Source organism: Ursus arctos, chromosome Y, assembly GCF_023065955.2.
Source record: "Ursus arctos isolate Adak ecotype North America chromosome Y, UrsArc2.0, whole genome shotgun sequence".
NCBI lineage: Eukaryota > Metazoa > Chordata > Mammalia > Carnivora > Ursidae > Ursus > Ursus arctos.
In genome coordinates, this window is record NC_079874.1 from 30089966 (window position 1) to 30117960 (window position 27995).

The 27995-nt window shown below is 52.7% G+C and overlaps 1 protein-coding gene across 1 annotated transcript; it reads right to left on the reverse strand.

Annotated features, from left to right (window-relative positions):
* On the reverse strand, positions 1-27990 carry LOC113240792 (granulocyte-macrophage colony-stimulating factor receptor subunit alpha-like). The gene is made up of 12 exons (XM_057315386.1): positions 27644-27990; positions 22617-22710; positions 19592-19752; positions 12055-12181; positions 11812-11929; positions 11210-11394; positions 9155-9288; positions 6979-7002; positions 4806-4941; positions 3349-3442; positions 2899-2980; positions 1-1478 (listed from the first exon to the last, which is right to left on the reverse strand). Exons 2-12 carry the CDS (start codon positions 22708-22710, stop codon positions 1404-1406), a joined length of 1230 nt encoding a protein of 409 aa, XP_057171369.1. The 5' UTR covers positions 27644-27990; the 3' UTR covers positions 1-1403.
* Positions 27991-27995: the final 5 nt, after the last annotated feature.

Here is a 27995-nt window from a genome sequence, read left to right on the forward strand (position 1 = left end):
TTTTTTTTTTTATTTTTTAAAACATTTTTATTTATTTATCTCTCCAAGCAGGGGGAGCAGGAGAGGGAGAAGCAGAGTCCCCGCTGAGCAGGGAGCCCGACGTGGGACTCGATCCCAAGACCCTGGGATCATGACCTGAGCCGAAGGCAGACGCTTCACCGACTGAGCCCCCCAGGCTTCCCACAGTGTAGACTTGTGAGTGGATCGGGGTGTCCCGTGTAATCGGAGTGTGCATCTCCCCACCCAGGTGTGCGTGAGCGCCTCCTGTGGGCTTCCTCGTGCCCTGGCATGAGCACACACAGTCCGGAACCGCGTTTTCTTCCTTGTATGGTCACAGCTGCACCACGATCTTTAGCATGCATTGTAGAGAAACGCGATAGACGGGCGCTGCCGCAAATTCGCCACGGACCGTCCCCATTCTGTGCCCCGTGAGCCCCGAGCGGAAAGGTGCACGGGAAAAGCGGACGTCTGTGTCACTATCCCGAGTCCTGGGTGCCTGGCGTCGGCCTCCTGGGGGGACAGCTGGCGGTCCCCTTCCCCAATCCCTTTCCTTATCCCGAGAGCTCCAGGAGAGACACGCACGGAGAGACAGACAGAAGGACGTCCCGATCCTGCTTTCCGCAGGAAAACCTCAGGAAAAAACGACCTGCAAGACCGTCGGACGTCTCAGCAGCGGTATTTACCCCCAATGCCTTTCACATCCGCAGGGAACGCCTGCCTCCCGGCCCCACGTGCCACGGAGACAGCTGTCTTTAAAAGCAACGACACGACTTTGGAAGGAATCCAGACAGGTGCCAATTCCCTAATGCAGACGCTGGGGCATATCTGTCTGAAGAAAGATGCTCTTTCTTTCCCCCCACATCCTCAGCCACGGCCAGGCTCACAGCGTGGTGAGTGTCCCCAGGGCTCGGTAAGGCGCCTATGTGTTCCCAGGAGGGAGCCCCTCTCTTTGGAGACGGTCCCACCGCCCGGATGCCTCTGTCTTTCGTCACGCTGGGATGGGCTAGGTGCATAATGGGGACGGGGACCTTCTACCTCCTTGGTTCCAAATCTCTGCAGGGACGGAGTGACCAGTGGACAAGTCCACGTGGACGTTCTTGCCCGTTTTCCGGTTGCTTCTGAGCCTGTAGGACCAACACACAGGGCCTGGGGTGCATGCCGGCCGCTCTCCACATCCCTCAGCGTTTGCTTTGTGCTTCAGAGACATGGACCGACGGACAGCCGTCCGCCCGCGTGGACACGAGCAGAAAGCAGGAAAGCCGTGCTGCTGGGTTTTGGGTGGCGGTGTTGCAGGTCAGGTGAGAAACCTTTCCCAGATGTGAGGGGACGATGCAGATATGTGACATTTCCAGGAGTGGCGGGAGCAGGGGGTGAGCCACAATTTCCGCTTGTCCCCACGGCAGTCACATTTCCTCCACCATGAGGACATCCTCGGGTTCCTGGGAGCCCGGCGGCAAGTGGCCCGCCTCCCAGGTGACCTGGGAGAGAGAAGACGGGGAGCGTTGAGACCATCCACGCGCGAGACCGTGATTGTACCCCCAAGAAAGCCTCAGTGCAGGGCCGCATGGCTCCCCATGGCGGAAAGGTGGAGACCACCCCCCTCCCTCCGGTGCACGGATGCGTGAATAAAGGTGGGTGTGCACGCAGGAGAAGATCACTCAGCCACAAACAGGAGCACAGGTCTGGCAGCTGCTGCCCCGTGGCCGGACCCTGAACGCACAACACTCTGGGGGAGAAGCAGACACGCTGGACCTCGCAGCGTGGGACCCCCCCTCCTTGATCTGCATTGCCCACAACAGGCAAATCCACAGACAGAACGTGGACACGTGCTCACCGGAGCTGGCCAGGGAATGCAGCTGATGGCTCACGGGGACGGGGTCTCCACTGCAGACACCCCAACACCCACCTTGCCCATGCAAGCCGCCCCAGCCTCCCTGCATGCAGGGGTGATGCCCCACGTGGCAGGTCCCCCTTGGAGGACACAGCTCCCTCCAGCCTGGACGGTGGTGGCCGCGGGGGGTCCAGTGGATGGCTGCTTCAGGGCTCAGGGAGGCCACCCCAATATAAGAGGGGAGACCCCGGCCAGCCTGAGGCTGAGACTCGTGCTTCTAGCCGGGATGTTATGGGAGGGGTCCCTTCCTGCCGACGGTAAAATACAGATCCTGACATTGGCCTCTTAGTTGCATTTCCTGGACCGGACGTTGGAGAAGAGGGTCCTACAAGGGGTCTGGGGACCACTTGTCCTGGTCAGAGTGTAAGCTGTAGACAGGACCCCGAGAAGTCGGGCTGGTCCTCTAACTCAGCAACACCTTCCCGCTGGAACGCTGAGACCCACTGCAAAGCCCCCTGCAAAACCCCACAACCTCGCCCCACTTTTACCCATGAACCTTAAACCCCGCTGGGAGGGCAGCCAGGCCTCGTGGAAGCCCCAGGGGGAGTCGGAGGAGGTGGGCTTCCCAAGGAAACAGCCTCAAGCCCAGAACCAGAGCCCCCATGTTGGAGGCGTCCCTCTACTCATCACCAGGCAGCACGCGGGGCTGAGGCACAAGGAAGGTCAGATGGGGCAGGGGCGCCACCCCGGGGAGGGTCCCTCACCCGAGAAACAGCCAGCGGCTGGGGCCAGGGGCTGTTTCTATCCTAGGCCCATATTGTGGCTTTTGTGGTGAGTCCCCCCTCCCCAAGGAGTTTTGTGCTGAAAGCGGCTGGACCCCCGTGGCCCCTCCACATCCTTGTGCCCCCCCCCCCCAGGCCTCCCCGGGGAACTGCACACCCGTGTTGGGTAGCACAGGAGACCGCTGCCCAACCACACTGCGCCCCCGGGGCAGCCCCCACCTCCCAAGACTCAGAACCGGGAGCGGCTGCCCCCACCTCGGGGGAGATAGGGTCCCAGGCACTGACCTCCAGGGGCGGCGTAAAGGTCCCCGTGATTTCCTTCTTCACCTTGGGGATGCGGGGTAATAGCTTGTGCCTGACCGAGAACCTGCGAGGACAGGGACACGGTGAAGGGCCAGCGAGTGGGGCCGCACACCCCGGTGCCGCGGGCCCCCTTCTCTTCCTGCACCAACACAGCGCGCACGTTCCGCGGCCAGGCGGGGTCCGCACCGGCCAGACGGACCGCGCCACTGTGGCTCTGTGGCCCTGGACAGCCGTGGCTCGCGCAGCAGGAGACCCCCCACCCCATGGGCAGTGACTCCCCGTTCCTCCCCAGCCCTCAGCAACCTGGAATCCACGCCCCATTCTGGATTCGCCCTCCCCGGCCATGAGGCAGGCACCCATGGGCTCCTACGCTGCGCGGCCTCGTGCGCCGGGGTTGGGGGGTGGGTCCTGGCGCCGGTGTTGGGGGCTCACCGTTTGCAGAGGCACATGAGGACCAGCGCGGGCACAGCCGTGGCTGCCACCACCACGCCGACCAGGACGCCGCGGAAGTTCTGCTCCGGGACGCCTGGCGGGGAAGAGGGGCCGAGGGTCAGGAGCGCGCGTGCGCGGGAGCGGGTGGTCCTCACTGCGCACACCCGCGGCCTCGGACCCTGTTACCCGACTATGGGTGGTGGGTGTGTTGGGGGAAGCAGGGCTGCAGCGCAGGAAGAGAGACCCTCCAGAGGAGGTGGGAACGCTGGCCGTGGAGTACGCACCCTCCCTCCGGTGCTGTGCCCACCCCGGCCCTCCTCTCCATCGCCGTGTCCTCCACGCCCTGCTCACGAGAGAGTGCCCACCATATACATTTGCACAAGGACGCAACTAGTACCGCACAACGCATTCCTTCTTAATGGACGTTCACTTTCAACACGGTGCAGCGTAGCCAAAGGAATGAATGCATAACCGTGAAACTCCAGGGTGGGACAGAGCTGTGTTTTCTATTGCCCTGGAGGCTTTCCTTGGGGAACGCTGCCTTGACCTGTGTGTTCTGTGCAGCTTCTGTGAGCCATGAACTGTTCTCTGGGAAGAACGAGCCCCACACGTGCGTTCAAGCTCCTCTGGGACGGGGGTGCTGGCCTGGAGAGCTGTTAGGCATCCCGCTGGCGCATACTTCGAGCTCATGCCCTGTCGCCCACCAGAACGGATGTGTGGGACCCCTGGAGGGGCGTACCGGCGGATGCCTGCCTTGTGGGGTTTCTGATGCCCCTGCAAGCAGGTGCGCTAGAGTCCTCGTGAGGGGTCCCCAGGACCCCCGGAGCGCCGTAAAACCCTGCCTCTCTGTTCCTTGCCGCCAGTGCCGCTGCGTGATGGGAGCTGTCCCGTTGCAGACCCCTGGCTTTGAGATACCCCTCCGTGACCCCATAAAGGAGAGAGGGTGACAGGGCACCCAAGGGTATGGGTGGAACACCCCTGAGCCCTGGCTGACTCCTCAGGGAGGAGGGGGACACCCCTGGGTTGGGGGGTGGCCAGCAACCAGGGCCTTCCAGACACCTGAGCAGGGTTAAGGGAAGAGTAGCCCAAGGGGCTGGTGTCCTGTGGTTCAGTCTGGGGGTGCATCCTCCTAGGGTGACCCCAGGAACACAGGAGAGGGTGCAGGGCAGCGGGACACGCTGCCGATGGTGTTTGGGCAGGGACTGCCCCGAGCCCCTCTACTGAGAGAGGCTGCAGTGGGCTCAAAGAATCCCCAAAAAGATGCACACGCCCTAACCCCGAAACCTAGGAACGGGACCTTATGGGAACAGGGTCATCACAGGGGCGATGAAGGGAAGGGTCCGAGATGAGCTCGCCTTGGATTCAATGGCAGGTGTCCTCGTAAGACCCAGAAGCGGAACCGCGCACGGGGACCCCAACGAATATCCCTCCGCGGCGCACAAGAGTGGGGCCCTCACCGAGACGCAGCGTTGGGCTCCATTCGCTCCAGAGGTCGTTATACAGGTAACGCACCCTCACCCGGATCGTGGTGTCGGGTCTGACGGCAGAACGGGGCATCACGTACACATTCGGATCTTGTCCCCTCTGGAAAACCTGGAAGAGAAGAGGGCACCGTCTGTGGCCGGCGTTGGTGAGGCGGCAGGTGGGAGGGTCCCCAGGAGTCTGAGCTCTGGGAGTCTGTGCAGGGACGACGCCAGACGCCCGGGGCCTCAGTCCATCTCTCTGGCCCCAAGCAGGGACCCTAAGGGGCTCTCCCTGGGAGGATGGACTCCAGCCTGTCACCCACGGCTCCCTGAGGTGCGCCCACCCCTCGCGCAGAGTCCCTGCGCCCTGGGAAAGTGGCTTGCGGTTATCCCAAATCTACACACTGGCAGCCAGTGGGGGAAGGCAGGAGCCCCACTTGGCCTTGCAGTTTCTGGACTCTGAATCCGACACCCCTGGCTGGGCCTTTCCCCCCCGGGCCAGAACGAGGCCAGCTCTGGGACTGGCCCCATGTGTCCGTCTGGATGAGGGCCACCTCTCTGGCCACCGCACCTAGGATGTGCACCCTGGTGTCCCAGGATGTGTGAGTCTGGAGAGGCCAGCAGAGTAAGACAGACCATAAGACCAAGTGGTCGGTGAGGAAAAGGAGGCACGGCCTGCAGGGTCCCCAGGGGAAGCCATGCATTTCCTCCCCTGGCATGCCCCCCTGCAAATTCCCATCTCATCCAACCACGTCCTGGGGCGGGAGTTGAGTAGGACACAGAGTCCCTGCCTGGAGCCCTTGGTGTTTCTTTGCAGCTTAGATATGAGGATGGGCAGTGACCCAAGTTTGCACAACCCTGAAGCCCCGGGACATGTTCTCGACTGTTCCTTTCACCTCAAGGAACCAAGTTTCTTCTCACGTGTCCACGGCAGAAGTATGTGGCCTTTACCAGCTGTGCTGCTCCTTTTAGACTCCGAGGATCCCATGCTACCTGCCCCCTCAGCCACCACAGCCCTGGGGCAGGTACCGGAGGGGCCCACGTGGACCTAGGGAACTTCCAGGCCAGCCCATGCAGACGAAAGCTGAGGGCAACAGCAGGGATTCCCCCTGGTCCCCAAGGAGAGTCCCCTCGGCAGCGGGAAGCCACACGTGTTGCTTGTCCAATGTCCGTGGTGCACCAGGTCTCAGATGTCATCTGAGCCTCAGATGGGGCCCAGAGAGGACACCTGTCTCCCCAAGGCTGGCCTCTGGGGGCATCTTCACACTGCACTCGACCCTCTTTGCACTTGTCCTGGCCGCTGCAAGTGTGGTCCATGGGAAGCATCCCATCAGCGCGTAACACCTGCAGGAACTCAGGTGATGGATGAGAGAGCATCTGAGAGGTGGGGGATAGCTGCTGCCCTTGAAAGGGTACAAGGTACACTCATCTCTGTGCAAGTGTCCTGGGGCCGCAGTGACCAATGACTACATACCCCACGGCTTAAAACCACAGAAACCTATTCTTCTCCAACTCTGGATACCAGAGTCTGAGATCCAGGTGGGGCAGGGCAGCTGAGATCCAGGCGGGGCAGGGCTGTTGAGATCCAGGCGGGGCAGGACCACACTCCTCCTGGAGGCTCCAGGGGAGGGTCCTTTCTGCCTCTTCCAGCTTCTGGGCTCCACGTGTCCCTGGGCTCGTGTCCACATCCCTCCCATCTCTGCCTCTGTCCTCACGTGGCTTTTCCCCTGTGTCTCCTCTTCTGTCCCTTACAAGGACACCTACCACTGGATTTAGGGCCGCCCTGATCCAGGATGGGCTCATCTCAGATCCTTCCCTTATATTTACAAAGACCCTGTTTCCAAATAAGACCCCATGCTGAGCTTCTGGGCAGACATGAATTTTTGCCAGACGCTGTTCAATTCACAACGATCTTTGAACTGAAAAGGTCCAAGGAGGTGAGTCTGGAGGAAGGACGTTGCTCTGTCCATGGAGTGGACAATGACCAGCGGCTTGAGCTGAGTCAGAGGCTTTCAAGAAAACACAGCTTCTGAATCCGAGACTAAGAGCCCGACGGCCACGAAGGGGCTCATTGGGACCCCATAGCCAAGGTGATCAGTGGACACTGATGTTTGATGGGCCTTTGGGCCCACACAGAGGACTCACAGAGAAAGGAAGGGATACTTACGGGCTTTGTCTTGGAGGAGCTGCCCTGTAAAGAAGGAAAGATTGTTAGTATCTCTGTTTTCAGCCCTATTATGCAAATGTGGGAACCCACCTGAAACCCCAGAACTATATGAAGAAACCTTATCAGAGCTTCCCTTATCTGCCCAATCCCCTATTTCCTCTTCTTCTAGAAGCTTTTTCTTTCCCTTTCCTGTCCTGCTTGTTAGGTAGGTAAACCCCTGACTTGAGCTCTTCAAGAGTCACTTCTTCTGTGAGCTCTCACATGCCTATGAACACCTTTTGCCTCCTCCTGCCCCTCCCATTCATCGCCCTTTTATTTAATTTGCAGCTCCCGGGTGCGGGACCTAAGAGGGTAGACGGACAGTTGTTTCTCCTGAACACAAAGTTTCCTTCTTGTGAATGTATCTCTGGCTGGTGAGTTTGCTCGCGGGATATTCACAAGGGGTGAGAAGGCCCCTACAGTAGCGTTTTGTGCTGCATCCGTGAACATTGCAATGTCTAGCAAGGACTGAGCATCTCAAGGACCCTCCTCTTCCTCCAACATTTAGCGAGTGCACCCACGAGGCTCTGCGGAGAAAGCCAGAGGGGAGCTCGCTACCAAAGGGTGGCTGCTCCTGCTGGTCCCGGCGCCTGGGGCTGGACATGTGTGGGACGCTCAGGGCTGCACTGTGTGAGGTCACCTGTGTTACCTGCCTGAGGTCACCTGTGTGGAACCAGTGTGAGGTCACCTGTGCATTGTTCCCTGTGCAGGGTCATCTGTGTGAGGTCACTCATGTGAGCTCACGTGCATGCAGTTACCTGTGAGGTCACCTGTGTGATGTCACTCACAGGAGCTCCGGGAAGGAGGATGCCGGCGGGCAGGACCAGCCGCAGCATACTCTCGGCAGCCGCATCCGGGGCCCTGACTCTAACCCAAGACCCACACCCAGCCTCGCAGGGGTTTTCAGGGCAGAAGGGACATGACCTAGTTTCCGTTTTGAACGATGCCCACGGCTGAGCTGTTTGCATCTGGGCCGGGTAGGGAAGGTGGTATTTTGGCTACAGAACGGGCGTGCCTATGGAGGAGGACCCAGCCCTTGGGGATGGAGGGAGAGCCTGCCGGCAGACAAAGCAGTATGTGCAAAGGCCCTGCAGTCTGGGGTGCTCGGGACCGAATCCCCACAGCTGGGGCCCCGGAGCAGCCCTCCCCGCCTGGCTCTGGGCTTGGGGTGCAGGTGGAGGCCCCAGGCCATGGGGAAACGGAGCTGCCGAGTGTCTGGTGGAAAGTCCCCGACTTCCAGGAGGCAGGGATGCGTCCAGATCTCAGGTTCCAAGCTCTGTCAGCACAAGTGGGTTGAAGGGACGGGGAACAGGTGGGCGAGCTGAAGATTCGGGGAAGCACCCAGTGCACCTGCCGTGAGCCAGCTGTTCCCAGCCCATTTTCACATTTAGTTTCAAAAAAGGTCACAGAAGGGGCTGCGTCCTGTAGGGTCGCAACTCTGCTATTCTGAAAAAAGCAGCTCATGGGAACGGTAAAGACGTCACAAGTCTTGAGGGGCTGGGGGCAAGGCAACGAGCAGGTGGAGCACAGGGGATTTTTAGGGCCGCAGGACTACCCTGTACGGCCCTATAACAATGCATCTGTGCTGCTGTGCTTTTGTCCGAACCCACAGAACAAGCACCACCAGGAGTGAATCCTACTGCACACAACAGAGTGAGTGACGCACGGGGGCCAACGCACGTTCACGGATTCCGACAAATGCACCGTCTGGTGAGGACGCCGATAATGGGGTGGACCATGCATGTGTGCACGCAAGGGGGCATGGGGGACACCCCTTTACCTTCCCCTCAGTTGTGCCACGAACCTAAAACAATTCTAAAAAACAGACACTATTTCGGGGCTCCCTGGCTGGCTCAGTCCGAGGAGCGTGCGGCTCACGATCTCGGGGTCCCGCGTTCGAGTCCCACGTTATGCATAGAGATTATTTTAAAAAATAAAAATAAAGAAGTGGATTTCCTGGGGGAGAAAAAAAGGAACGAACGAACTGCCCACTGAGGGCAAAGACAGGGCACAGGGACTCGCAGAGAACAACTTTCAGGAGCAGGGGTGAACGCCCGTGAGCCGGGATTGAGCTCTGCACGAGAAAACGGGACGGAACACGGTTTGGAGGTCGCTCACCAGGGTCGGGGGTTCTTACCGCTGTTTGGATGTCCAGCTCATAATACAAGACGTGACTCGAAAGGTCGTATCTGATCACGGGGTTCTCCCACCGGATAATGCGATGCGATCCGTTGTAGGACATCGTGACGTTTGCTGGAGGGTCATACTTTTCTACGGAAAACAAAACAGTAACGACAAGAAAAAATCCTCGCCCACAGCCCGGCAGGTTTTAAATCTGCAATGCAGAGGGGCCAACTGGGGGGGGTCCTGGTGGGATGCGCCTGGGTAGGAACGTGTCCCGTGATTCTTTTTCTGCAGGATTAAAGAGAATGCACACTGGGCTTGGAAAGGAAAAGCTCCAGCCAGCGAAGTCTGCACGCGGGGGGCTGTCCCCTCCGTGGTGCACGCCACCCCTCCTGGCCGCGTACCCGCCCTCCGCGTCCACGCTGCAAATTGCCGGGACCCCACGCAGAGAAGCCAGAAGACGAGCACGTCCTCCTTCTTCGTGCCTCATCTCCGGGATGCCCTACTACCCCGGGGACCTAAGGCACCCGGGGTCTGCATGCACCCTACAAAACCAGTTGAGTGTTGGTCTTCCCAAAAGCATCCGAACACTCGGCTGAGTCAAACTCGCCAACCGGTCCCCCAGATGCTTTCTCTGCAACCGGACGCCGTGAGGACACGGCTTGAGGACCCCTTCATTCGATGCAGGATGCAAACCATGCTCCAGGTTATTTGCAGACGTGCAGAGTAGCCAAAAAAAAGGGGGGGGGGGATTCACCCACTTTACGCCAAACACGGCAATGCTCTCTGTGTTCCAGTTTCTGCTCTCAGATCGCAAACCAGCGCCCTTCCCGTGGCCTGTCGAGTGTGGTGTTGTTCCCACTTTTGTGCTTTGGGTTGGTGATTTCACCGTTTAAAACGGCCCCCAAGCATACAGTTAGAATGCTCTCTGATGAGCACGAAGGGGACAGGAATGTCACCTCCAATACAGGACACTTTGGCACATGGGTTATTTGCAACTGAAGGCAATTGAGAATGATGGATGCAAAAAGAAGACTTCTTGGAGCCTCCCTTATTTGACTAAAACCAGAAATTTCTGAGAAATTAGGATTGCCGTGGATCCCGTCTCTGGGGACGTTTTCTGTCCATGAAAGTCGGCACCAGGATGAATCTGGAAGGACAAACCTTACTAAGATAACCCTCTGTCCCATTACTTACTTTCCCTATATATTTACCACCTCTAAAAGCACAAGTCCGTTTTTCTTTAACTCCACAATTAATTGCTTTTTAATTTAAATGGCATATAAGTAAAAAAATACAAATAAGTTGATTTAATTTTAATTTATTTAACTTTAATTTTAAAAATAAAAAAAATTAAAAAATAAATGGGATATAAGTTCCTGAGTCTAACCACTTCTTTGGGTTTTTAATTTCTTTTCTATGAAGCCCTCCCTCCATGCATATCAAACTTAAAAATTAAAATTACGTTTGTATGCTTTTTTCCTACTGCTATAGAGTTTCTCAGTTTAATTTGCAAACCCCGCTCACCGAACCTAAGAGGCTAGAGGAAAATTTTTTCTTCTTTTGCATTCCTACACACAAGAAGGCCATGATGTGCCTCTTGGAGAAAATGCACACATTAGATAAGCATACTTCAGGCTCCAGGTATAGGGCCGTGGGCCTTCCATTCACTGTTAATTCATTAGCAATGTGCGTTACGTAAGATGTCTTGAAACAGAAACACACATAAAACATGACGAACCCTGTAATTCCACCCCGGCAGCCATGATGAATCAGCATTTGCAAATTCAAGATTTGCAGGCAATTGACAAAAATCAGCAAAAATGGGTACACAACGTGAACACATGCCTCTCCTGCATCCCACCCCAAGGGGACAGTCGGGACCACCGTGCCCGTCTCTGTCTCTGTTTCCCAGACCCCGAGCACAGATCCTGGACCTCGCTCAGGCTGGTGCAGAGCCCAGCGCCGTGTCCCACAGGGCAGGTGCAAGCTCAGTTGAGTGAAGCCAGCTCTCCTGGGTGGGGGTGGGGTGGGTGGGGGGAGAACCCACGTCGAGGGAGCCTCTTACCGATTTTATAGGCTTCAAATGGAACAAAGTCCAAAAACGGGATTGCCGTCTCACTGCTGGTCCCGTTCACCAGGAAGAAGTAATTGTCCGTACGCTGGGGTTCACCGAGTTCATCGAAATGGCAGCCCACACGTATCCCCGTGGGGTCCACGACGTAGTGGGCGCACTCCGCCTCGTCCTCGTGCCTGTCGTGTGCAAAAGGGACGTGGGAACACCCTGATATGGGCGACGATATCAACATGGAAATCTCCTCCCCAACCCAGAAAACCCTCTAAAAAAACAAGACAAATCCGTCCCGGAATAAGCACAAAACCAGAGCGGGATATGCATCCCAGAAACATGGTATCGACGGGGAAGGATCCCGCCTTTTACAGGACGAAGCCGTTACCACCCGTTCCGTGCACGACAAAATTGCAAAACTGTGGATTTCCTCCTCTCTTTAGGACGGGCAAACCCTTCTTTCTTCCCGGGGTTCTGTGATTTTGTGACATTTCCGGGAGGCGTCCCCGGGGGCCCCACGGCTCGCTTGGCATTTCCCGTGACGGTCCCCGCAGAGATCCCAGGTAGTGGAAAGAAGGTGCCCGGCTTACAAGGAGGCCCACCAGAAAAGCTGATAGCGGACGTCGGCGGGGGCGCGGGGGCCAGGCGCCCAGCTGCAATTCATGAAGCGGACGTTGTAAATGACACAGGAGAAGTTCACGGCGCCGGAACCTTCCCTGCCTGGGAAGAAAGACATGAGCCGACAGCCTCGGGCGCTGCACGGTCACCCACCGCCCCTGAGGGGTGACGAGGGTGCCCGTCCGGCGTGGCGGGACCCGGGAGCTCACCAGCGCAGGGGACCTCACCTGGGTTCGCAAAAGGCAGGACTTTCTGGGACACGACCCCGTCACAGGTGACCTTCACGGTCAGGTTGGCCCCCCGATGAAGCACGCGGTTACGGAAGATGCAGAAGGATGTGTTGTCCTCTCTGACCTGGAAAAGGCACCGTCAAGACCCTATCATCACCCACGCTTCGGGCTCCCCTGGACTGGACTCCATCCCGGGAGAGTTCCACAGTGGCGGGGCGTCCCCGAAAAGGACCTCCCAGTCCGGGATCGAATATCACCCAGACCCCTTCCGAGTCCCGTTGCACACGAGGTCTCGTGCCTGGCCTGCAGAGCCCAGCTTTTGCAAAGAATCCAGCTCAATCAGTTATCGGGAATCCCCCCACCCCTCGTGCTCTAGGGGCTTCGGAACACGTCACCCCAAAGAGGCCACTTGGGCACAAAGGTTGTTTGGAGCTGAAGGCAAGCAAGAAACAGCAGGTGCACACACACACGAAAGCTCTCTGCCCTCCTGTCTGCCTAAAACCGGGGCATACATTCCCTTTTCGGAAGCTGCCGCCCACCCCATCTGCCCGTCTGTCTGACCGGGAAGGGCAGAGTGGATCTCACCAGGGGAGACAATTCTAGACACCCGCCAGCTCAGAGATGGACCGCAATCTGCAAAACAAACTTCGCTGAAACCTCCCATTTGTTCCCCAAACGATCACCTTCCTCGGCTATGCTCAGAACTCAGGCCCACGACCTATGGGAAACGTACCCGTTGCCCGTAATAACCAGCCTGCACATCCCGCTACGTGAGACAGGCGGGACACCGCTATCCCTGCAGTAATGCAAGGAGCTCCTCATCGGCAGCAATGGCCAGTAACACCAACGGTGTCCCGAATTCTGTCCCGGATTCCAATATGGTGTAAGGATTATTCTGAGCTGAAAACAACTGAGAACCAACAGATGCAGAAGGAAACCTTCCTGGAGCTTCTCTTATCGGAGGAACAGCAGAAACTTCTAGAAACATACATGACACGATTCCCTCTCTCTGGGGGAAGTTTTAGGACGTTAAAGAAGACAGAAATTTGGCACCAAGACGGACCTGTACAAACAAACCTACTACGACAAACATTGTCTTCCAATAGTGTCCCTCAAACATCTATCTTCCCTAAATTTGGTGACCCTGGCAGCCTCAAATTCTTTTCCTGCCGCTTGTCACATGTGAACAATGTATGTGCTCTTTGTGAAAAATGGCATACAAACGCTCAGGTCTAACCTTGGGGACATTTTCGTCTGTTAATCAAGACACCCGCCTCCTGCCACCTAAAATTTTTAACAGCATCTAGAACGTGCATGCCTTTGCTCAGTTAATCTGTCTTCTGTCAGTCTAATTTGCAGAGCCCCGTCACTGAACTTAAGAGTATAGACAAAGTGCAATTGCTTGTCTGCACCACGATAATGCTTTCCCACTTCTCTTTGTGGCTCTGAGGTTCTACCAAAGGTAAGAGCTGGTGGCCGACACCCTGGCTGGGGCCTCATTTGTCCTCCTTTGGGTGGTGTCAGTTTATGTGATTAATTGCGAATGCATTTTATTAACGCTTATGAGGTAATGGAGCTGTTTCGTCTTTGTGGGGAGGCTCTCGGGGTTGGGGGGATGGATTTTGTGTTTAATTACGTTTCCCCAACAAGTGTCACCAGGGATAGAAGAGGGTGAGCGGCCACAGCGTCCTGTGGGAGGGGGCGGGACAGTGAGGGAGACCAGATGCTTGAGAATTCCTGAGAACCCAGCCAGGCCTGCACTCAGGAGTATGTCCTCCGGCATGCCTTCTGGAAGGAGATTCTGGAAGCATCCGGAGACAATGGGGGAGGGGATTCTGGAAGCACCCAGGTGACCTGGCCCTTACCAGACCCCGGGTTGCTGCCCTCATTTAAAGAAAAGCAATGCGCCCCCAAATCGGGAAATGATTCTGCCTTAGGAAATAACAGGGGATTTTTTTTCCCCTAGACATGGAAGTAGGACACATTCCATTTCTGAGTCTGTAGAAACCCTTTCTTGTGGAAAGGTTTTGCTCCAGAAAACAAAACAAACAAAAACCCCCCAAAACAAGAACAAAAAAACAGTTGCTTGGGAATCCTAAAACAAAAGGAAACACGTATTTTGAGACCTAGAGGGAGCAGGGGCAGCCCCAAAGCCCGTTGTTAGAGGAACAGCATAGAATTACACGGACGCCAGAGAGCCCCTGAAAACCAGGCAGGAAAATCTGGGATTTACATAAAAATCAGGAGATTGACAGCCTTAAAACACCGACCAGGGGGCCGCCAGCGGGCAACTCATTCAGAGGCTTTGGGGGGGAAATGTTGGAAAAGAAGTTTCAGTACTGCCGAGCCTGTTTGTGACCAAGACGAGGAGAAAAGCACCTTCTTAGATAATCAGGGGTTCACAAAAATGTCCCACTCGTGCATTATGACCGTGAATACAAATCTAAAAAAAAAAATTTAAAAAAACCATATATGTACATATGACATGTTCTCTCCTTCTAGAAAGGACGCAAAACGCCTCCCACTTCTTGCTCATTTGCATTCCCTTTAGAAAACGGGCAACTGTACCAGGTCTCCCCGGAGACGTGTGCAAATCTCTTTAAAAGCCAAAGGAGCTGGGGCCGGTTCTGGGTCCCAGACGTGTCTGTCCTGGGGCCTGGGAGCCTCTGTACCTGGAGTGTCCATAAGGGGGTCCTGCCACCTGTCTCTGTGGGAACTTTGCTGCAACAGACAATGTCCCACTAGTCTAAAAGATGGGACTTTTTATATAATAATAATAATAATAATAATAATAATAATAATAGTAAAATTTAAAAAAATAAAAAATGGGACTTTGATGTTTCCCTTGGATCGGGACTGAGAACGGGTATAACACGGGTTGTGTCTGGCAGAATAGGCAAGGTCCCTCCCATCTCTGCCACGTCTGAGCGCACTGCCTGCGAGCGCCTGTCCCGGTTTCCTGCTGATTTCAGTGATAGACCCTGTTCTTGCTCCCGAACCCGTGTGGGCCTTCTGGGCGGGCTGGGGATTTTGCTTGACTCATTGACATATTCCTACATCTATTTCTGTATTGCTCTGTCTTTAAGTTTTTGCAAATTTGCTTTTAACTTTTCTTTTGTCTTGTGGTCAAGTAGGCGTAACCACGAAACGGACCATGTCGGTCCCTTCTAGGCATGCACGTCAGGGGCATCGGACGCCTTTGCTATGTTGTGCAAACACTACGTCTAGTTCCAGAACATTCTCATCCCCCCCTCCAAGTAGACCTCACCCGTTTTCCCCAGCCCCTGGCAAACACTACCTGACCTTCTTGTAACAGGATTTGTTTATCCCTGAGGCTTCATATAAGTGCGCCTTTCGCGGCTGCTTTCTCAGACACAGTTGCAAAGTTCATACACATTGTAGCAAGTGTCCGACCTGGGTTCCTTTCATTGCATGACTGCCTGGGACTATTTATTTTTGATCCTTTTTCCCCTACCGGGGCATTTTCCCTGAGCGCGCCGACATGGGGGGGGGGGGGGCGGGGAATGAGGAACTGGAAAAAAAACGGGCAAGGCGACCACGTGGAGGGAAAAAAAAAAAGTCAGCAGACCAGCATCCTGTTTGTGAAATCCCAGATTCCACGGGCGCAGGGCGGCCGGGCGGGCAGACGTGTGGGCTCACTGCCCATGTGGCTGGTCAGGTGGAGTCAGACCAGGAGGGTCATTATATACACTCATATTTCCTCAAGTTAAAAACATAGGAAAATTAAATCAGAGCATCACGGATTTCTGCTGTGTCAGTGCCAAATCTCGTGCTGAAAGCCAGAGGCAGCCTCCTGGGCTCCTGGGAGGTCCTCAGGCTGCAAACAGCCTCCTCTATTCTGCCCCCCAGCCGGCTGTTTCTGGGGTGGGGGCCGCTAAGGAAGGAATAAAGCACAGAACTTCTAGGGATGCCTTCAAGGGTGGAAGCAACCCACGCCCATCCCCGTCTCCCCTGCGAGCGAGCATCTTTGTGCAGACTCAACGGAAAACCCGAAATCCCAGGGAGAAAGTCTGCAGCCACGTTTTCTGAGTCTGCAAAAAGAAAACACCCCAGTCAACTGCCAACTTCAAACAGAGAAACAAAAAACTCAAAGTCAGGCTATTTAAAAAACAGAATGATGTTTTCCCAAAGGAAGTCTTGGGACAGGAGGAAATTAAACCACTATGTGCAGGCCGTGCTTTAAGATAAAAGTGGCCTCAGGGGGCAGCCCAGCGAGGGCCCCATTCCAGCTCCTTCACTTTCCAACCAGCAGGAAGGAGCTCGCCCTCCACTCCTCCACTCAGTTAATTTAAAACACTAGTACCTCTCTCTGCAAAAGAGCTAGCTCCCCCCCCCCCCCATCTTTTTCCTGCAGGAGAAAACTCTCAAAACAAGTCTGCTCAGAGCCCGTGGAAGGAAATGAACCAGAGATCAGTAACACAGAAAACACCCATAGGCAAAAACGGACGGCCTTTAAGAACAAATAGAAACACTCAATTTCATGTCATTGGCAGAGCTCGGACCCAAGACCATTAGGAGGATATTTTATTTTATTTTATTAAAAGATCTTATTTATTTATTTGAGAGAGAGAGCACGAGCAGGGGGAGAGAGAAGCAGGCCATCCACGGAGCAGGGATCCCGACACGGGACTCGATCCCAGGACCCTGAGATCATGACCTGAGCCGAAGGCAGACTCTTCACTACTGAGTCACCCAGGTGCCCCTCAGAGGGTATTTTTAAAAAAGAACCAGTTTCATTTTAAAAGAGAGAGAGGAAAAAAAAAGTGAGGCACCTGGGTAGCCCAGTCTCTGGACCGTGAGGCTTTGATTGAGTGGTGGTGAGTTCGAGCCCCACCTTGGGGGTAGACATTTACTTAAACACAAAAATCTTAAAAAAAAAAATAAAGCTATAAAAAAATGTAAATCCCAAATGTCACGCTCCTGCACTGAATTCAACATTATTATTATTTTTTACATTCTATCAGGACTGTGCACGGTCTGTTTTCATAAGATCAGTGCAGGGGGGAAAACAAAGTGATAATCTCAGCAGAGGTCCAAACACAAATTTTCAAGAATATACAAAATCTGTTCTGGAGGAAAAAAAAAAAACCAACACTCAGAACAGCAGGGACTTAAATGAATCCCTTGGACAGGACAAAGAAGGTTTTTGCTTTTGGGTTTTTGTGTTGCTTTTGCTTTTGTTTTAGACCAACAGGCAGTCTCCTAATTCATACGGAAACACTAAATGTACGTTTTCTTGAATTCAGAGCAAAAAACGCAGCAAAACAGAAAGCGGAGACCATTACGGAGGGGACAGGCCCGTTAGCATTGTTTCTAAATTACAGGACAACATGAGGAAAGCCAGATGCTTCCCCCAAACACATTGAATTTATTGAAAAAAGCCCTGGACAGGAAGGCCATTAAATCAATGCCTTCCGTGAACAACTGCCAACACTTAAAACAAAAAAAACAAACAAAAAAAAAAATCAAGCAAGCCACAGAAAGCTATCAAATGCATAGAAATGACCCACTTGTAAAGGAAGGTAAGGGACCCATTTCTATCTGTGTCATTAGGTTAAAATTTAATTTCATTACTTTTTAAAAGCACAGTCTCCATCTCTAGAGACAACGCAAGACCCTCGTCAGCCTGCAGGTGGCGCCAGAGGAAGCCACAAAAAATCCCGCAAAAGGGTCTGGTTGAGCCTCTGACTCTTGGTTTCAGCTCAGGGTCCGGAATACAGCTCCGCTCGCTCAGCACAGAATCTGCTTGGAATGCTCTCCCTCTCTCTCTGCCTCTCCCCGCCCCCAAAATAAATAAATACATCCTTTAAAAAAAAAAGTTCCTGCTAAAACAAGCCGTAAATATAACAGGAGTCCTCCTCCCCACAGTTTGCCTTGGCAGGGGTACAGGTATGGTTGTCCCATGGACAGAGGAAGTCTCAGGGGCTGAAAGTGCCCCAGGGGCAGGATTCGGGGCAGAAGAAATGGATTCCTCGCAGCCTGCTGTCCAGAGCACACCCCCACCTGCTGTGGGGACCCCCCCCCCCCGGAATCCCAGAATTGTATGAAGATGATTTTAAGCTGAAGACGTTTGGATTCAAGACATGCAGAAAGAAACAGTTTGGGGGGAGTTTCTCTTATGTGATTAAAAGCAGAACGTTCTGGAAAATGCAGCTGCCATAAATTCCCTCTTTCGGGTGCTTTTAGTGCCAGGAAGAAGACAGAGGGTAAACCTACCATAAATGCCCTCTCAGGGCGAAGTTTTACGGCCACGAAGAAGACTGAAAGACCTCTTACACTTGTATGAACGAGCATTATCACAAACTTTGTTATCTCCCATTTTTTTCTGGAAAACTCCTTGCTCTAACCAGAGAGCTTTACTTTCTCTTCCCTTCTTCCTACTGGTTAGATACATAAGTCCTTAACGTTAGGCATTTATCGAGCTCCTTTTTTTATAAGCTCCATATGCATGGGAATTCATTTTCTCACTCTTGTTCATCTATCTTTCATCCCATTAATTCGCGGGCCTCCGGAGACAGAACCTAAGAGGGTAGATGACAAAGTTTTTCCTCCCTGACATCCTTAGAATGAAACTAAGGGAGTATGTGAACTGGGTGATGAGTGAATGAACATAACCCAAAGACACGGACTGAATCCAGGGTGGGCTGTTTTAACGTAAAGGGGGTAGAGTCCATTAAATGGGCAAATCCACATCTTTCCCCCTCCTCCCTCGTGGGAGGGGAGAAATAAAAATGAAGGCAGGTGCAGAAAAGCCGGCTATTATATTCTACCTCATCCGTGAGATTTAGTGTGTAAGTTTTACTCCCGCCATATAGAAGCTGAGTGAAGGAGGCCATCCTATATATGGGATTTGCCCCAATCCCAAATACACCACTTTGGCATAAGGATCATTTTGAGCTAGTGGCACCTGAGAATGGACAGACAAAGGAGGAGCTCTCTGCCTCCTTATCTACATAAAAGCAGGGCACAGAACCCTTTGTGAAGAGTTCCCCCACCCTGTCCTGTGCCAAGATGAGTACAGTGACCCTTATCACTGGAGAGGGACCACCAGCACCGAGAAGACACTGCACAGACAGACCTTATAAAATAACCCGTATCGGCCATTACTTCACCCACTGATTCCAAAAATTTATTGGCCCCAAAAGCTGAAATCCCCATTCCTCTGTCATGGAATCTTCTCAATTGTTCACCCCTTTAAAAAATGGCAGGAAAGCTCCCTGGTCTGACCACTTCTTTAGGTGTTTACTTCTCTTCCGGGAATCTTCATGTATGTACAATGTTAAACTAAGAACAAGTCTATATGTCTTTTCTCCTGAAAAATTCTGGCATTTGTCACTTTAATTTGCATGTCCCTATCCCAGAATCTAAGAGGATGGAGGAAATGTTTTTTCCTCCCCGACAAGAGCAGTAGGAATTGAAATCAAAAGCAGGCAGTGGACTCAAGAGTCATTTCACAGGAAAATTCAAGATTTACAAGGAGCAAAGCCAGAAGGCATGAGCCATGAACACTCACCTCTGGGCGTTGTGTGGTGGGAAAGTTGGGCATGCTGGGAGAGCTGGGTGGGGTGTATATTATGCATTCTTGCCGACTCACATTTCTTATGTAATTCCAGGTTAACATTCTTTTCCTTGAATCTAGCTGCATGTTTATAATAGGAGATATATTCTCTTGTGCTGTAATTTAAAAAACCCCAAAACACTTAGTAGGAATTAGACCCCCCCACCCCTAGGGGACGTTATAGTTATAGATGAGGGGAGACAATCTGCAAACATCAGGCATAGATTTTTACATTTGTTTGTTTACTGAGGCCAAATTCACACACAAAATTAACCATTTCAAAGTAAATAATTCACTGACATATACAAGCCCATGAAAAGATGACCAGAACCATCATTTATCAGGGGAATGCACATCAAAACCATAATGAGGAGTCACTTCATACCCATAAACTTAGCTTTGGTAATAGTAATTTGAAAAATGCAGAAAATAATTTGAAAAGTACAAGTTAGCTATTGTAATATTTTGAAAAATAAGAAAATAATTTTAAAAATACAGAAAGGTTAAGTATAATAATAATATTTTGAAAAATACAGAAAATAATTTGAAAAATACAGACAAATTAGCAATAGCAACAATAATTTGAAAAATACAGAAAATAATTTGAAAAATACACAAAAGTTAAATATTGTAATGATTAGGAAAATACCCAAAATAATTTGAAAAGTACAAGTTAGCTATAGTAATAATGTGAAAAATAAAACAATTTGAAAAATACAGAAAAGTTAAGTATAGTAATAGTTTGAAAAATACAGAAAATAATTTGAAAATACAGAAAAGTTAAATAAGTAATATTTTGAAAAATATAGAAATCACAGAAAATAATTTGAAAAATATGGACAAGTTACCTATAGCAACAATAATTTGAAAAATACAGAAAATAATTTGAAAAATACACAAAAGTTAAATATAGTAATAATTAGAAAAATATAGAAAATAATTTGAAAAGTACAGGTTAGTTAAGTAATAATGCAAAAAATAAAGAAAATAATTTGAAAAATACAGAAAATAATATGAAAAATACGGACAAGTTACCTATAGCAACAATAATTTGGAAAAATACAGGAACTGATTCTTAAAATACAGAGAAATAAAAATACAAAAAAATTTAAAATACAGAAAAAGTGTAAATACAGGAAAAACAATATTTTAATACAGAAAAAAAGTACAGAAAAAAATTTAAAATCACAGGGCAGACTGTGGAGACTTTGGGACTCTCTAAACCTTCTGGGAGGGAATGCAAAATGGGCCTTCCTGGTCAGTCGAATTGAGAGGCTTCCATCCCAGGCCTTCGGGAAGAGCTTTGTTCTTTGGGGTAGGACTGGGAGTTGGGGACCTGATGCATCACCTGGACCAGGAAGGAACCTGCCACAGGTGAGGACAAGTAGAAATTAACCATGAGGATTTTAATTCTCCCTCTTGGGGGAGAAAAAAGCAGGGAAGGACCAATTAATTTACAGTGAGGGAGCCAAGAATATAGAACGGGAGATGAATAGTCTCTCCAACTAAAAGTGCTGGGAAAAGCAGACAGCCCCTTGCAAAAGTGTGAAATGAGACCACTAACCAGATTCACAAAAAATTAACTCAAACTGGATTAAAGACTCGAAGGTATGACCTGAAACCACAAAACTCCTAGGCAAGAAAAAAAAATCAATAAAAACAAAAAGCCAGGTTGGTAACTTCCTTGATATTGGTGTCAGCAATGAGTTGTTTGTGTGTGTGTGTGTGTGTGTGTGTGTTTTGTTTTTTTTGTTTTTTGTTTTGACTTGACACCAAAAGCAAAGGCAACAAAAATACAGAGAAGCACGTGGCCCTTCATGGACAGGCTATGCAAACGTCACAAGTCCAGAATGTCTGGTTCCAGATCTGGAGCATTTGTGAAATGTGATCATCAGAGGAGTGAATGTCAGTCCCCAGCCTTCACAGAGAAGAGGTGCCCATGTTCCCAGGGGAGATTTCTCTCCCTGTCTGTGCACCCTCTTTACTGGGTCACCTGCGGTAAGATTTCTACATTCCCTTGCACCTTTGGGGAGAGGTTTTAGAGGTTGGCAGATTTTTTTGTTTTTAAATTATATATTTTTAAAGATTTTCTTTCTTTCTTTCCTTTTCTTTTTTTTTAAAGATTTTTTATTTATTTATTTAACAGAGATAGAGACAGCCAGCGAGAGAGGGAACACAAGCAGGGGAGTGAGAGAGGAAGAAGCAGGCTCACAGCGGAGGAGCCTGATGTGGGGCTCGAACCCAGAACGCCGGGATCACGCCCTGAGCCGAAGGCAGACGCTTAACCGCTGTGCCACCCAGGCGCCCCTCTTTCCTTTTCTTTTTAATATTTTATTTATTTATTTGTCAGAGAGAGAGAGAGCGAGCACAAGCAGGGGGAGCAGTAGGCAGAGGGAGAAGCAGATTCCCTGCTGAGCAAGAGCCCGATGTGGGGCTCAATCCCAGGACCCTGGGATCATGACCTGAGCCAAAGGCAGACACTTCACTGACTGAGCCACCCAGGCATCCCTCTTTATTTATTTTAGAGAAAGAAAGTGGGGAGGAGCAGAGGGAGAGGGACAAAGGGACTCCCTGCTGAGCACAGAGCCCAATGCCAGGGTCTCACAACCCTGAGATCATGACCTGAGCCGAAATTAAGAGTGGGATGCTTAACTGACTGAGCCACCAGGCGTCTGAGGTTTTTTTTCTTTTCAGTAAGTTTTTTTGCAGGACAGGCAGAAGGTCTGACACCCCAGCTGGGTTTGGCATTTGGGGATACAGTCTTCACTTTTTGGTCCCTGATTCTGCCAGAGGAGAAACATCCACTTATAGTTTGATTTGCAAAAGGACTCCTTCCCCCCCCCCCCCCCGACCAGGGCAGGGGGTGGGGAGGGAGATGCTTCAGGTCTGGGGGAGAGATGTTTGTCCCCTTCTAGCATTAGGGGGTGTGGCAGTCCCACCACATCCAGACCCCGGGGTTGGAGCACCTGCTTGTACGTACCCAGCTGTGCTTGTCCGCACCACGCTGAGTTCAGGAGGACCAGGAAGCTCACAAGATCCAGCACGGTCGCCATGCACCAGCCCCAAAGCTGCATCTAAACAGGAGGAGACCCCAGGTCAGAGGTCAGTTCCAAGCAGGGCAGGAACCCTCCCTTCTCAGCTTCCATTTGCGTCCCCGGGGGAGTCAACAGTAATGAGCTTCTACAGAACATGCAGGAGCTCTTGGGGTGCATTCCATGGCCCTACTTTGCTGGCAGTACCCCATTGGAGCATTGTGTGGGGCCACCATCCTATTGTCACACCCCTGGTCCCCCCAAAAAATCACCGCACTTCTGTAAGTTGGCTGGAACTCCCCTGAAAGCATCAATACGTTCCACGTGCATCCCTGATGACCGCTTTCCGCAAGCTGGGATTGAACCAACTTTTCCCGCCAGGCATGACTTTTCCACAGCCCACTGTCACTGGCCATTACTGGCTTAGTCCACATTCCTGCTGCTTGTGTAGGGACCCATTCCAAACCCCAGAGTTGCTATTGGGATTATTTTAGGCTGCTTCTCTTGTATGGGATGGTTGAGGGGTGGGAGAGGTGAGGCCTCCAGTAAAAAGACGAAAGAATGAGTGATGAGGATATGGGTCCACAGCAGCTACTTTGGGGTATGAGGCAACTCTGTCTGGCCCTGAGCCAAGCCCATTGGGCTACCGTTTTCCTATGTCACAAAGGTCCAGGCAGGTAAGGACACTGCTGGCATCATCCTAAGGGACCAACCACAGTTCACAGGGAGGTCACCTGCCTTGGTGTCCATATGATGAGTAGTGGCTTTAAAAGCCATCTGGAGAGGGCAAGGAGCTGGGGAGCTGGTTGTGTCGCAGAAGCCAAAAAAATCAATGAAAGGTTCTGGAATATTCTGACGGAACCTCTTTCTGTGTCTGGTGATTGCAGGGGCAGGGTTTTGTATATTTAAGCAGATTTTTTTCTAATAGCTCTGCATCACGGCAGATCAGCAAGGGCTGGACACAAAGACAGGGGACACCCTTGATGGCTGAATGGACATCACCAGGAGTGCGGCCACCGGTGACCTGGCTGGGGATGGAACACCTTTATTATTATTGTTGTTGTTGTTATTTAGAGAGAGAGAGAGGTGGGGGAGGGGCAGAGGAATAGGGAGAATCTCAAGCAGACTCCTTGCTGAGTACGGAGCCCAATGCAGGGCTTGATCTCATGACTCTGAGATCACGACCTGAGCCGAAATCAAGACTCAGCCACTTAATCACCTGAGTCACCCAGGTACGCCAAGGATGGAACACCTTTGTAGAAAGAGCCAATATGAGCCTGGAGGCCACCAGCAACTGGGGTGCACACACACCCCTCAGGACATGACAGTGTTTCAGCCCCTCTCCAGAGACAGTTGCCAACCTCTTCGGATGAGAGACACTTATCTCCCCACCTGGGGGAAGCAGGTAAACTCCTTTCTGCTCTGTGTCTCATTAGTGAGTGAGAAGTCTTTCTGCATAGGACAGACCGAGCGAGGAGGCTGGGAAAAGGGAGAGTCAGAGAGGAGAGGTTGTAGGGGAGGAAAAAAAACTTTTCCCCTCTAACCTCTTAGATTCTGTTCCGACACCTGCAAATTAAGTGGATAAAAGACTATCAGGAAAACCAGCCTTAACTACGTGTATATGCATGGGGGTTCACAAAGAAAAATGAGGCTCAGAGAGACAGCCAGGTGATCAGGGCTTATAAGCCATCTTTGATTCGACATCAGAAAAGGGGTTTCTGGGTTCCGAAAGGGGACGGACAGTTATGGGGAAAGGGAAAGCAGGAAATGCGTGGTAAATATGGGCTCTTGTTAATAAGGATCTCTCGGATGATAAGAAATCTCTGGGTGTAGTCGTCTTCCCAGTTTAGAAACATTTTTACCAATAGACACTTCATTTGCAAATGTAATTTTCCTTTATGAAGGGAAACTTGATGTCCTCTATTTTCTGGCACTTTGGGAGGCTTATAGAGCTTTTCCTGCTGTTGCTGGTACTCCGTGGCCTGTTGCCCAAAATCATCCATGTGCCCGGGAGGTACATTGTAGGGTGACCTTGGCCCCTTGGCATGGGGTACAGGGCTCTGTAAACCAGAGCAGTGGGTGAAGGGGGTGCTCTGGCCCAGCCCAGCAGAGACCACCCCTCCTGCAAGGTGTTCTCAGCGCACCTGGCACCTGTTGTGGGTCAGGCCTGAGGCAGGGGGTGGTGTCCCTGTGCCTGATGGTGGGGGTCTCAGGCACTTCCCGGCTCACAGCTTCCCGCCTTCCCCTTCGGGGGGTGGCCCTGCCATGCCACCAATGACCCTCGGCCACTCTGGGATCATTGCTGAAACGTTCCCCCACGAGGAAGGAAGCACAGTGACGTATGTGGGCTATAAAGGGAAGTCCGAGGTCCGTTTGGAGGTGCACGTCCAGCCAATGTGGCTGGGCCAGGGGAAGTGAGCCCTCTGGAAAAGGGTCAGTGCTGGGTCGGGCTCCGTGTGAAGGCGGACCAAAGAGGGGCCCCACACAACCTCAGCGTCGCCTGCCGGAGAAACTCAGAGGGGACAAAGCCAGGCCCAGCGATAACGTTCCAAAGGGACGTTTGAAGCCCTTGGAGGAGAAGCTGCTTTGAGAGGAAAGAGTCATTTCCAGCATCAGAAGCTGTGGTTCTGGCCAAAGGGGCTTGTGAGCAGTGAGGTGGATGCCTTCCTCTCCCAAGAAAGGGGAGTCCTGGGGGCTGAGTTGTGACCCCCTAAAATTCTCATGGAGAAACCCTCACTCCCAGGACCTCAGGATGTGGCTGTATTTGAAGGTGGGCTCTTTAAAGAGGGGATTAAGGTAAAATGAGGTCATTGGATGGACCCTGATCCCATAAGACTGGGGTCCTCATAAGAAGAGGGGATGAGAACACAGACGCACCCAGAGGGACGACCACGTGAGGACACAGGGAGGACACGGGGTCTACACAACCAAGGAGAGAGGTTTCAGGAGGTACCAGCCTCGGCCCCGCCTGGATCTCCGACTCCCAGCCTCGGCCCCGCCTGGATCTCTGACTCCCAGCCTCAACCCCGCCTGGATCTCGGACTCCCAACCTCCAGGACTGTCAGAGAATAAATGTCTATTATTTAAGCCATGCCATCTGGGCTATTCGTTACGGCCGCCCGAGCCGACTCCCACAATAGTCACCAGGAAAGCAATATGCAGGGTGATGCCGTGTAAGTGTTCAAGGCTGTCCCCACCATCAGCGGTATCTGCACCATGAGTCCTAGGGCCAAAGGATAGGGGCCACTGTCTGTTGCATGCAGGGACCAGGAGTGCGGGCTCCTGTCTGGTCGCTGGCACGGATTCCTGGTGCCTCCAGAGGTGGGAGCCGAGAGCAGGTGTGTGGCTCTCTGGCTACCCACCCTCGGGACAGGCCAGCCTGCGGACGGAGCCAGGGGAGGGCTGGATGCACCCCCATCACCTCAGGGCATCCAGCCGTGTGGACAGAATTAGAACTCAGGACTCCAGGCACCTCCTGGGAATTAGCCGCCCCCTCTGCAGACCCCTGATTTGTCCTGAAATTGCTGCCTTTATCCTCTTCGAGGCTCTTCTCGCAGGAGATGGAGGAAGCATAACATACAGGCTGTGTCGCTGGGGCATGGAAAACAGACGTGTGTGTGTTTTGCATTTTGCACAGGGCTCCACATCCCGTGGAGGGACGTGGCGGTGTCTCGGCAGGGGGATGTGAAGAGGCCCACGCGGGAGAGATGAGTGGCCTGGAGTTCGGCATTTTCATAGACTCCAATTGCCCTTCTCGTGTCCTTGATCCAATGACATGCCCATCAACCCTCCTGGACACCCCATTTCCTCTGCACGTCTTACTAACAAACAGGATTCCTTTTTCTTTTGGCGAGCACACCCACAAGCATCCTCGATAAGAAAACTCTTCTCCCTGAACCAGGTGCAGATGGCAGGGGTTTGGAGACATGTCTGCACTGGGTTCTCCACACTTTTGTGGGATGCATGGGGAGGTGGGACCCTCTATGCTCTCTGACAATTGTCAACGTGCCCCTCTTTTGTCCCCTGAACCCCCCTGCCCGCGTTCCTCCCTCCCGTGGGATTTTCGGGGCAAATCCTTAGCTCCTATCGCAATGAAAAACATCTCGCTGTGTAGTTCCAAGCCACCAGGTGCTCTCAAAACTAACCCCGGTGTCCTTATCACACTCAAAATATGAAAACATAATTAAAAGGGGCTTGAAGTATTTAGTCCTGAATGGGGCATTGGCCTCCTTTCTTTCCCGCATTTGGTGATCAGATCTGCGGATGGCACCTGGCCCCTTCCCGGAGACGCTACAGCCCCCCCTTTGTATAAGTCTCCCCGTTGCCCTTTGGTTAGGGGTTCCATCTCCCAGGTGGAAAGATCTGAGCTGCCAACGTTTGCCACAGGGGCAATGTGAGGGCTTGCCCACCGCCGGGGGCTGCGTGTTGCGTCCCCGCCTTGCTCGGGATGGAGCGAGGTGGCCTCAGGGCTGCCTCCCCAGGCCACACGCTTTCTGGGCCCCTTCACCCTCTGGGAAGCTGCAAGGGGAAGGCAGCCCAGCCACCCCGCCCCGTGCAGACCAGAGCCCGTGTCCCCACCTGGCCCACGGCTCTCAGACCAGTCGGTTTCGAAGCCCGAGCCTTGGTGCCCTTAATCCTTAAAAACTCCCCAAAGAAATAGTGTGTGATGACCCAGGAGTGCACAGAAGGACGTCCATGCCGTGTACACACTGGTCAGACAGCCTGACCTTTCACGCACATGCACCTGGCCACACCGGCTGCCTGTTTCGTAAAGCAACGCACACACCTTGGCTTCCACGAGACGCTGGTTCCCGTCTCCATGCCGGGGGGATGCTCGTCCCCACCAGCTCACCCTCCTGTCCTCCCATGATGGTCACACTGAGCTCACATCGCGGTTCCCTACCATTCCAAGCCCACCCAGCCATAGGATCGCGCCAAAGCCAGCGCCCTACAGAAGCGAGAAACATCAACTCACTGGTCAGCGAGCTCTCCGGAACGTTCTTGGACCGTTTCAGCATGTGTGGAAGGGGCTGTCTTGCCCGGTTGACAGACAGCGCCGGAGGCCGCGGTCCCGAGGCCGGCCCTAAACCATGGTCCCCGAGGGCACAAGCAGAAAGAGACTCCTGGGTATGGACCCCCACCCACAATTCATGCTCATGTCAACTTTTCCAGCAACGCTTTATCTGCCATCTGCTGGGTCCTTCCTCTCAGGGAGCGGCCAGGCCCGCTGTTATCTCCCCGGTGGACAGAAAGTCCCAACCCAGCCCGCCGCCTGTCTCAAGCTTGAAGCCGGCCGCTTGCTTTTATCAGCATCTTGGGGTTCCTCT